Consider the following 12,322-nt stretch of genomic DNA (forward strand, 5'->3'; position numbering starts at 1 on the left):
AAAACACTAGGAACTATCGACCTAAAAAATATCAATTCTTTGTAAAAATGATGTGCACAACTAACGATCTTTAACTATCTAATCGCTATCACTATATGGGTGTCTTTCTTTCTGAGTTTGTACAGGTCTTTAGATCTGGAATTTTGTGAACCCAACAATACTGAAGACTGGCATGCAAATGCACAAGAAATTGTGACGCAGAATTCTGACGGCTAAAACAAACTGAAAAACAACCAGACAAACGAAAATGAAACTAATATTTACCAAATAAAGAGCGTTTTTAACTGTTTAATTACATTGACTGTCATTAAATGATAAAATTATCGTAGATGGAACTACCGACTTATGTAATAATTCTATTAGAGAGAATGTAGGCAACAAAAGTATTACATTTACAAAAAATTTACCAACATAAAAATTGGTTAAATATTCTAAAGGCAGAGTACGCCTTGAAAATACAACCTATTTTCACCCCGGAAACCTTCGATTTATTGCGTCTTTATACTGTTTATGTTGTGATGAATGATATTGTCCAAGCTTTGACGACCGAAAATTGCTACCGAATTATGTAACCCTCTGAAGTACTATAAATTTAGATTTGCGGGAAACTCAACGCATTCTTTTTACATCCAAAATACTGGCGTACGGCGTGCAAGAAAAAAGACCTGCCCGTCTTCTACAGCAGTCAATAAATTGCAAACCTCACTGCGTGGTAAGGGGCGTCAACTATGTGTACTTGTGGAACGTCAGCAGATTTACTGTAGCTGTATGGTGGCGCCCTTTTCGGATGCCAACTTAGCGAAATAAGGAAATGATTGGCTTTTGATATACGTGACCAACATTTTCCTGTATTTGACCCCCGAACTGATTGCTGTTTCAATTCATTTATTGATAAGTCTGCGCATGCTCATGACTGCATACAAATAATAAAATACGTGCAGATTTTGTCTTTCACACCATGCCGACACTCCTGTGTATTAGGAAACACAGAACACCACAGAGAGCAGAACTGCCAACAGAACTGCCGTAGATGTCGCTCTACCTACCCAGGTACCGGAATCTGGTGAAAGATAACAACGCACAAAGTTCATTAACTCGACTCATGTTGAAGTGTCGTTGACATTTATCATATCAAATCAGTCTGTATAGCATCGCTATCATAAATTTAGGGTACTTTATTTTGACAAATTAACATCAAAACCAATGAACAAAGGAAACGATGTTTTTACGGTCTTCAAAATATTTAAATGAGAAATTTTACGAGCGGATTATCACGGAAAATATTATAAATCGTTCCCATATCTTGGTCACATTTATTCTCTCATATATTCCCCATTTTATTATGCAATATTTTCCTCCAAGGAAACGAACAGGTTATCATTGCAGTGACAACTTAGAAGTACCTTGATAAAGGTTTGTATAGTTATGTGGTTCTCACAGCACTGGTTTTCTCGGCAACTATCTAATTCAACATCGCACTGCGAGCATGGAGTTCCGCTTGTGTAAGGCTGTCTCCGATAATTTCCTCTGTGAAACGTCAAAAGCACGTACATATTAAAATTGCTGCGCTCATTTCGATTGGTTAATTTTTTGCTTAAAATTGTATTTTATTTCTATTGATCGTTATATACTTGCCAAGAAAGTATTTAACGATAAATACTAGTTTCAACTATTTGATCAGTGTTAACTACTCCTGCACACCACTATATGTAACGTCAGTGTTTCACAAATGAAATCTGGTACGGACTGAAATTCAGTCGTCAACACTAACGTTTGCCCGTACGCAAATAGCACAGGCTGTTCTGACAAGATGCGCATATGGCGTTTTGGGGAAGCAGAGAAAGACACTGCAATTTACAATCAGGATAAAAATAACGGAATATAAATCACAGGCGACAGCCAAAGAAGAGATTAAATTTTGTGAAAGAAGTCTGCATCTCTTCAGGGAAATTAAGTTGTTTCACGACCAATTCCCAATAAAATATTGGTTCTTACTTCAAAATAAGGGCATTGCGCATACAATGCACATCTAATTCAGTGATAAATTTAAGACAATTCTCTGGGCTATTAGCTTTGATAACGTCGTTGCTACAAATTTGCAACATTTTCTAATGGTAGTTAAAGTTTGCTTCGATCGAAAGACCGGCAATAAATCGTGCTGAACGTCCAATTCGTGGTTAGCAAGTTATAAGGACAAGTATATCGAGCAGTACAAAAGTGAGCTAAGCGCGAGTAACCTTTTGTGGTAATGATAATGTCACAAACAATTCCTGTTCGCGCAAATCTTTCTTTACTTACGCTGGTCCGTAATTGCATGTGACCAGAAAGGCATTCCTGTTCGGACAGTGAGCGATGCCACAACCAACAGCATACGACGTAGCCCACACAACCTGTAGAGGAAACGTGAAATCGACGAAAGGCGCCAATTGAGGTATATGTTCACTTGTGAACAGACTTAAGAATTATCAACCTTACCTGAATGGTCTTCAAAAAAATTATTCGGAATTATAACTTGTTCCCGTAAATTGTAAAACTAATCGACCTATTCTATAAAAAATCACGTTTAATGTAAATATGAAATCTGCCATGGTAATGAACCAAAAACCTGAATTTATGATTATGGGTGATTACACAATCAATTCATTTCTACTTTAAGCTTAAAGTTAAGTTCTCTCAACATAACCCAAAGCTTCGCACAAAAATAGTACACAGCAGTTAAGCTTGTGACCTACCTGGGTGTAATGACCGCACACATTGGAGCACTTGTTCGAGTCGTAATCATAATCACTCACTTCGCTATGCCAACTATCCACCACGCTCTCAACGTCGATCGAGTCCGAAGGGGAGCGCGGACCACCGAGCCAAAGATTCTGACCAACGATGGGAAATGGGGAGATGTTTGTTGGGTTACCATGTTTAAAAGTACACTCTTCGGACCATTCTTGAGCCATAGCTGCCAGATCATCGTCCCAAGACTGATAAAGAAACTCGTATAATTACTTTTTAGAAACGTTTGAACTTTCCTATGACTGTAAGTTGCAAACATAAAAACAAAGAAATATATATATATATATATATATATATATATATATATATATATATATATATATATATATATATATATATGTGTGTGTATGTTTTTGTGTGTGTATGTATGTATGTATGATATATATACTTAAAAACTATCTACTGTTGATTGACCAATCAGAGTGCTCAATTCAGGGTGTTTTATCTACTCATAAAGCCTTGGTCACCAAATTCCAGAAACGAATGACAGCGCCGTAGTAAAGTACTGTCCAATCAAAAGTGAACATGTCATATTCTGTAGACATCTGGTACGTTTTAATATTCAAATTTGGTAACACAGCGGAAACCAGCTGCAACACAAAATCTGCTGTGCCCTAGGGCATTTATATAATGTGCCCCAGGGCATTTATAGGATGTTCCATTACATTGGAAGGCTATTTCACAAATAAAAGTTTAATTCATATCCTAAACATGTTACATTGACAAAGGGGACGGTTGACATAAACACATTGAAAACGAAAATATATCAGTTAGGGACGATAGTTTTTAAGTCGGATAAATCCCTCGTACTCGGGCTCTTCTGGATATAAAGTCCAACCCTACGATAAAATGTCTCGGCCTGCGGCCTCGACATTTTATCGTTGGGTTGGACTTTATATACCAGAAGAGCCCGAGTACTCGGGCTTTATCCTATACATATATGCATGTATGTATATATATATAATATATATATATATATATATATATATATATATATATATATATATATATATATATATATATATATATACACACACATATATATATATATATATATATATATATATATATATATATATATATATATATATATGTGTGTATATGTGTGTATGTGTGTGTGTGTGTAGGTTATATTGTCCTAACTGCACAAGAAGAAGTTCGACACGGTCAATCGACAACTATAACGACGACAGGGGCAACAAAATAACGGCTAATTTATTAATAAATCTTTCCACACTTCCGGTTAATGCGCTTTTTTACTTCTGTCTTATTCAATATATTTTAAGGATGTCCCGCCTGCATGCAAAGCTGCGTACATGCCATGGCAATAGGTCAACATGGAAGCTTGAAACTGCCAGACCAACAGTTATCTGTTGTCATGGCGACAAACGGCAGTCTCCTCGAGTCCCTGACACAACTTTTACCAACACAAGTGGTAGCACTAAACCGCTGTATAGGCCTAAAGCAAAATGAAGAGAGTATTAAAAATGCTATGTCTACTGTTTTAAGATTGAAGATGCGTTCTGAGTAAATTAAAAAAGATTATGGGAAAGGCAGGATTTTGTGTGGGTTTGAACATTGCACACAACACGGTGTATTTTGCTCAACCTCACTTTTTCTGCAAATTTAATGTTAACGCAAGAATAATATATCGGTTGGATTCACCTTGTTGCTTGACAAGCAGTCGTAAGTTTTTCTACATATACTCTAGTTTCCATTGAGATATTAAATTTTAGAAGTTTAAAGTTTTTGACTTAAATTACTCTTATCATTAATACCAAAATTGAGGTTTTTTGCCCCAAATATATACACCTTCATCCTTCTATAAACTATTGCTACCCTACTTATATTTATATTCTTTTTGCAAATAATATATATAGTGTAAGAGGGTTTTTATGTCGTCTTAAATAAGAAATGTATCTTTTTAAAAAAAAACACCCTATTAGTCTATGTTGATTAAGTGCATCGCCACCTTAATTGTATTTTCTATAATTGATATTCTTTGTGTATCGTTTATTAGATTTACCAAATGCTGAAGTACTCTCATGTCACGTGACTGGTTTTGCATTGATATGTGACAGTTTATTCATTTCATAATTCTATTTTCTGAACATTTACCGGAAGACACTAGTAATAAGGCATTTCCTGAAGTATTAAGTGTCACGTGACATTTTCTCTCTTGCTTGTGTCGGTAATGCAGTTTGGACATGACCAGCCAGGAAAGTAACGGTCTAGTAGAATATCACATTCCAGAAATAGGCTTGATAACGAGGATATTTGCAGTGTGTAACCCTGGTGTCAAGAGGTCAACCACAATTTTGTCACGGCATTTCTGCAAAATATCTCAGTAGTCGTGTCTCCCAGCAATGTTATCATACATGTAAATTGTTTTCACGATAAAGGTATAGCCACGCATGATACGTTTGCATATTATTGTAATATTTTGACGTCAGTCATACCGGTCCAGGATTTTCATAATCTGGAGATCATGAACGTGGTCATGTTGGGAAGAGATGTGACAATTCAAGTTTGAAAATTTGAAAATCATTTTGATCTGATTTGATTTGACTTGATTTGATTATTTTGAAAATTATTCAGAAATTCCAAAAATCCAACTCTGAAATTAAGATTTGAAACAAACGTCACTGAAAAATAATTGCTTAGGATAACACAAAAAGTTTACGAACCTATTTCTCGTTCTCTCTCTCTCTCTCTCTCTCTCTCTCTCTCTCTCTCTCTCTCTCTCTCTCTCTCTCTCTCTCTCTCTCTCTCTCTCTCTCAATTATGTGAATACACACGTATACACACATATGTATGTGTGCATACACATACATATTATATTATATTATATATATAATATACACACACATATTATATTATACTATATTATATATATATATTTAGATAGATAGATAGATAGATAGATAGATAGATAGATAGATAGATAGATAGATAGATAGATAGATAGATAGATCATAAGGGTGTCTGTTGATAATAAGTCTTCGCAAAAACTCTTCCTCCCCTTATAAGTTCATCAGCTTTTACCTTCTATGGCAACGTGTAAACATCCTTTTTGTCAATGTGCTACTCACGAAAAGACAAATGGTTGGTTTTGTTGTACAATGCCAACTGAGGCATTCCTTTGAAACGACTCACTGATGAAAGCTCCATTTTTGTTCACATTATTCGGAAAGAGTCTCCTTTTGAAAAATAATCCCCGAATATCGTGTAAGTAATTCTTACTGGTGACCGTGGTTACTCTTGATACCCTGGAAACATTTTTACCCTACTTGGCACACCCAGCTGTATGTAATATCGCAAAAACCTCTTTTATAGCTGAGTTACAATGTGGCGTCAATTCAGTACACGAATGTTTATTATGTGCCGGCAATTCTGTTTTGGTGACAGTCTCGGTGTCAGTTTCTATATTACTGCATATTTACCAGTAATCCTGACAGAGTGTCTATTACTGTTCGTGTTTATTCGGCGCTATTTCCACAATTTGTTTCCCCTTTTTCATTGCGCCGCTTTAAAGTCTTAAATTTGCCAAGATGGATCCGTTCTAAAAGGCTTGCATTTTTGTTGTAACTACATGGATACCATTCATAGTTTCAGTGAGAGGACACTCTTACCATGTACTTCATATCGGCTGCTGTGGGGTTGACGTTTGTTCTGTGATAGTTGTGCCGTGCTAACATGGTGCTGATCTCATCCGAAGTGAAGTCGGTGGAACGTTTAGCACGACCAAGGTGACTTGATCCCTCACCGTTTTCTTGGCTTCTTACATTGAAAAATGACTTGTTTGACTTCTCAACACTGGGTTCGTTATCTGCAGAGATCAGCGACAGAGTGTTCACAGCCAAAAGCAGCAAAATCCGCGAATGTATACCTGAGGTCATATTTGCGCCCGTGTGTTATACCAAGGTTTCGAGTGACTTCACACAAGGAAGTGTATACTGTGTCATTTTTAGATTTGGACAAGTTTAGAAACGTCGCGGACATCTATCGCCAGGGGGTGCGACTCATCAAATCCTTTGTGTACTGCACAATACCCATCGAGTCATTAGCGTAAAGTACCACATTTAATATTGAAGAATTTGACGTGCAGGGATTTTGATATTTGTACAGGCCCACACTGAAAAAATTGGTCCTAATAGACGTATATCATTTAGGACATAAATTTGTGTCCTAAACCCCGGCGTCGCTCACGTTGATTTGTAGGTTTTATGTCTCTATGTCCTATTTGCGTTCATTCATTGGCTGCCTATATGTCCTCCAGTCTCATTAATATTTACAGTTCCGAATGCAACCCATCATTGGCCGCCATATGTTCTTGTCCTTGTCTCACTTTCGAGTGTTCCTTGTCTCGTTCTGCCATGTGCTCATTACTGTAACGCGTCTGCGAGCCTAGGCAATCATTACCAGACAACTTGGGCGTAGTCGCAACGTTTGTGAAGACAAATTTGTCTTCACAAACATTGCGACTACGCTCTAGCTGTCTGGTAATGATTGCTCAGGCTCGCAGATGCGTTACAGGTTACGGAACAGTAAATATTAATGAGACTTGAGGACATATAGGCAGCAAATGAATGAACGCAAATGGGACATAGGGACATAAAACCTACAAATCAACGTGAGCGACGCTGGGGTTAAGGACACAAATTTATGTCCTAAATGATATACGTCTAATTGAGCACTCATATCCATCAGTGATCTGACACAATTGACGTCTGACTAAACGATAACAACTTTGGTACCCCTTTTAAATGTTCCTCAGCCCGGGGTCCTGAACGTTCCAAATACGGAAGTTTTGGAGAGCCAAAGTCACCGTGCCTACTCTTTGCTTTACCTTACTCACCTTACCGTCCACCTATAAATCCTTAGTTCCTATGTGGTCAATGATATGCATACCATCTGCGTGTACGGCCCATTTTCCTGTAGGCCTACATAAGCGACGACGTGTATTACAGTTTGTAGGAGAAAACACGATAAAAAGCAAGCACGCTTGAATAAATACATGACTCGGCCGATTTCCGAAATGATTAAGGACGTTTACAAGGAGTCATATTTGCTGTTCATTCAAATCTTCGTTCATAACTTACAATGTAGATATCCGTACGATATCTCTGCCTGCGTGTCTGTTTTGGGTTTTTATTTACTTTTTTGTGGCCTTGATTTGCCTTGTCTTGTGAAGGTGACAGTGAGGGCAAAACATTTGTTCCTCCGGCGTGTGTACAGCAATGAATTCTCTGGTTGCAATCGGTTGAAATACTTAACATACACCACGACCCATGAAAAAGGAGATAATATTATGATTTGCATATTTCACTGACAATTCAGTCTTTAGACCGAGTGCTAAGAAACTGAATAATTCACAATATAGAAAGAAAAATAAAAGACTTTCTTTTGCTATGGATGTATCTACAGTTGTGTTTGAAGTAGACATGTGAGCGCTTTGATTTTTCCTGTGTATTGCCGATGGAGACATACTACAAAGATATCGAAACTCACATCACATGCCTGAAACAAGAGAACGAAAGCCGAGCACCTTCTCATCAGATTCATCGAATCAGCAAAGAAGAAGTCGAAACAACAATCTAGAGAGAAACGTCCACGGAGACGCACATAACACAAATCTCGACACTGAAACCAAACCAAACGGCTTTCTCAAGGCCACCACTCTCTCCAAAAAGAGAACTACCGTAACACAATGGTTAAACATATGCAAAAAGAAAAATACAATATTAAACAGAAAAACAGAAAATACAACAAAAGCAAGAAAACCAGACACGACACAAATCAAATCAAGAAACACGATGAAACGCCTACCATTAATAAACACGAACTACAAACAAAATCCAACGACAATCTCAGATTCATAAAAAATATGTGATCACACAATCTACCTTACACAGAAACAAATGCACTCAACAAAGGGCTCAAATTTATTCCGACACCAAAACGGCCGAAAAGAATCAATCTGTTGAAAGACGCAAACATGTTCATTCGAAGAATGAGACTTAAATACATCATGCGCCATAAACAAACCAAGAAACAACAATTCAAACACAAATCAACTTGGGTCCCAACAGCAACTGATAACACAAACCTGGAAAATTATCTAGAAGCTACTAAACTAGCGCTGATTGAAATACCATTCTCCGACACAAAAGACAACGTGACACGTGCCGAACGAACAGAAATCAAAACACTATCGAGAAACAGTAAACTCACCACGAAACTCACTCACTAAACTCACTCAACAAACTCATTTGACAAGGAAGAGGAACAGCAGTCATGAACTCATAGATTATATAAGACCTGTGAAGACAACTCGGCGACTAAAACTACTACACAAAATTAGCTACAGACGACACAAAATAAACAGTAGAAAAAATACACCAACTAACAACAGAAAATACAACAAAAACACATCGACTACCATACTTATAAATATATAAGTCCATCCTACACTACTAATACACGAACACCACGCTTCTACCAAAATTCGCAGGTGGCTCGATAATAAGCGGATGCTCAAGTCCAACATAACACATATCGGAATTCCTAGACCACTTCTTCAAACAAATCGTGAAAAAACATGAACACAGAGAACGAAAAAATAGTATAGGCGATGTGTGGAGCCGTTTTCCCTTTATTACAAAACGAAAACACAACTAGACACTAGAACGTACACAAAACCAACTGATACATTCCAGTTCTTACTCAGATAATCATGTCATCCTAAATCAACGTTCAAGGGCCTTATCAAAGGCGAAACATTAAGGTACATAAGGACATGTAACAACGGAGAGGACTTTAACAACAAAGTCAAAACATGTAATGAAAACTTACTACAACGAGGATATTCGCAGCAAGAAATATTGAACAGCAATGCCGAAACAGATTACGAAACACGAAAAAACACATTTAAATCAAAAACAAACACACAACAACAACACTAACAAAGTAATATTTTCTACCACATATAATCCACATATCAAAACAAAAGACATCAAACAAGCACTCCTGAAGAACTGGGAAGAAATAGAAAAAGACCAAACACTAAAGAGTGCATTCACGATGAAACCGATCATCGCATACAAAAGAAATCCAAACATTGGCGACACACTCATAAATGCACACGTTAAGTACACAATCTTACAGAAAATACCAAACAAAATGAAACAAACTACCCAAATATAAGTATTCTAGCCTCCTTACTGGACAAACAAAACACTGACAAATTTTAAACCGCAAACAGTGAAACAAAAATCCAAGGAGAGCAAGTACCAAAAAGCGACTGAGGAAGAGACCACACACTGGTTTCGAAACGTAGTGTCAAAGGACCACCCTGTCATTCGACAGCCAGATTACAGCTACGTCTCGCCATGGCTTATATCTACACCAATAGCCAAACACACAAAATCAAACATGAACACAGAGAATGAAAAATAGTATAGGCGATGTGTTGAGCCGCTTTCCCTTTATAATACGATGTCTTCAGAGTTATTTGAAAAAGATTATGGGAAAGGCAGGATTGTGTGTGGCTTTGAACATTTCGCGTTGCACACAACACGGCTTATTTTGCTCAAACTCACTTTTTTGCAAATTTGTTAACGCAATATTAATATATCGGTTGGATTCACCTTTTTTGCTTGTAAAGCAGTCGTAAGTTGGGTGAGAAAGAAATTTACCTTTATGCAAATCATTCGATTTCCTGGCTTCTTTTTTCTCCAATTTATTTAAAATCACTTTTTAGAATCAGTCTTTCGACCCCTGCCATTTTAAAATAAGGACAGAAAATGCAAAATAAATTGTCCTTTTTTCTACGTATGCTCTAGTTTCAAGTGAATAAGATATCAAAATTTAGAAGTATTAAGTTTTTGACTTACATTACTCTTTATCATTAATACCAAAATTGAGGTTTTTTGTCCAAAATATACACCTTCATCCTTCTATAAACTATTGCTACCATACAATGTTTAGTCTATGTTGATTAAGTGCATCGACACCTTAATTGTATTTGCTATAATTGATATTCTTTCTGTATCGATTATTACATTTACCCAATGCCGAAGTGCTCTCATGATGTCACGTGACTGGCTTTGCATTGATATGTAACAGTTTATTCATTTCATAATTCTATTTTCTGAACATTTAACAGAAGACACGATTAATAAGGCATTTCCTGAAGTATTAAGTGTCACATGACATTTTCGCTCTGGCTTGTGTCGGTAATGCAGTTTGGGGATGACGCAACACGCCGCTGTCATACACCTGTGCTCTACGTACGGTCACGGCCACTGGCCCCTGGATAGTTTGGTCCATGACCAGCCAGGAAATAACGGTCTAGTAGAATATCACATTTCAGAGATAACCTTGATAACAAGATATTTGCAATTTGTAACCCTGATGTAGAAGAGGTCGATTATAATTCTGTCACGGCATATCTGCAAAATATCTCAGTAGTCGTGTCTCCCAGCAATGTTATCATACATGGAAATTGTTTTCACGATAAAGGTATCGCCACGCATGATATGTTTGCATATTATTCTAATATTTTAGTACTTTCAACCATTCTCTTACAGAACCAAGAATAAAAATCAGGGGGTCATCCTACGTAGTTTGGAATTTGAGAAACAAATTACCCAATATTTACCAATATTTGATATCAAAATGGCCGCCATCTCTGCGTTAACTCCACAAGGAAACAAATGTCCGATTTTCAAAAAACTACAACGGTGATTTTTTTTCTTACTCCAAGAGCTTTCAAATGAGCTGCCAAAGCGGTTGAAAAGTACTGGAAAAATTTGTTAGTCTTTAGCTTTTTGTTCAAGTTTAATTACTAGACTAACATTAATAATAAAATTATAGTTGATGGAACTACCGACTTATGTAATAATTATATTCGAGAGAATGTAAATAACAAAAGTGTAAAACTTACAAAAAATTTACAAGTAGAAAATTAATTTTGAAGATAGCCACTTGGTTAAATATTCTTAAGGAAGAATACGCCTTGAAAACACAACCTGAATATTTTCACCTCGGGAAACTTATATTTATTGCGTTTTTATGCTGTTTATGTTATAATGAATGATATTCTCCAAGATTTGACGACCAAAATTGCAACCGAATTACATAACCCCTCAGAAGTACAATAAATTTAGATTTTCGGGAAACTCCAAGCATTCTTTTTACATAAAAAATACTGGAGTGAAAAAGACAGAAGTATTGCCCGGGGACCATCTTCTGCAGCTAGTCAATAAATGTAAATTTGCAAATATCACTGTGTGGTAAGAGAGGGGACGTCATCAGCTTTACTATGGCTGTAGGTGGCGCCCTTTTCGTATGCCAACTAATTTTGGATAATTGGATTTTCATATTTTTCAAATTTCTCAAAAGTGTTAGGTGCCGTATAGCTGAAAGTTGCAATATTACAATTACTCATAAAAACAAGTGTGTAATGTAAAAAGAAAAGCAGATAAGACTACATTTGTAGATCAGCATTACAGCACCATCCAATTATCCCAAA

The 12,322-nt window shown here is 36.6% G+C and overlaps 1 protein-coding gene across 2 annotated transcripts; it reads right to left on the reverse strand.

The window, feature by feature from the left end:
• Positions 1–272: 272 nt before the first annotated feature.
• On the reverse strand, positions 273–6,757 carry LOC139147421 (GLIPR1-like protein 1). Of its 2 annotated transcripts, none has more exons than XM_070718520.1 (5): positions 6,420–6,757; positions 2,733–2,975; positions 2,299–2,390; positions 1,404–1,527; positions 273–1,060 (listed from the first exon to the last, which is right to left on the reverse strand). In XM_070718520.1, the coding sequence occupies exons 1-5, from the start codon at positions 6,684–6,686 to the stop codon at positions 1,043–1,045; spliced, it is 744 nt and encodes a 247-aa protein (XP_070574621.1). In that variant the 5' UTR covers positions 6,687–6,757; the 3' UTR covers positions 273–1,042. The 2 variants fall into 2 exon arrangements, with proteins under 2 accessions (XP_070574621.1, XP_070574620.1); XM_070718519.1 differs by having other exon boundaries at positions 963–1,060; positions 1,439–1,527.
• Between the last annotated feature and the right edge of the window lie 5,565 nt (positions 6,758–12,322).

This window comes from Ptychodera flava, chromosome 13 (assembly GCF_041260155.1).
Source record: "Ptychodera flava strain L36383 chromosome 13, AS_Pfla_20210202, whole genome shotgun sequence".
Lineage (NCBI taxonomy): Eukaryota > Metazoa > Hemichordata > Enteropneusta > Ptychoderidae > Ptychodera > Ptychodera flava.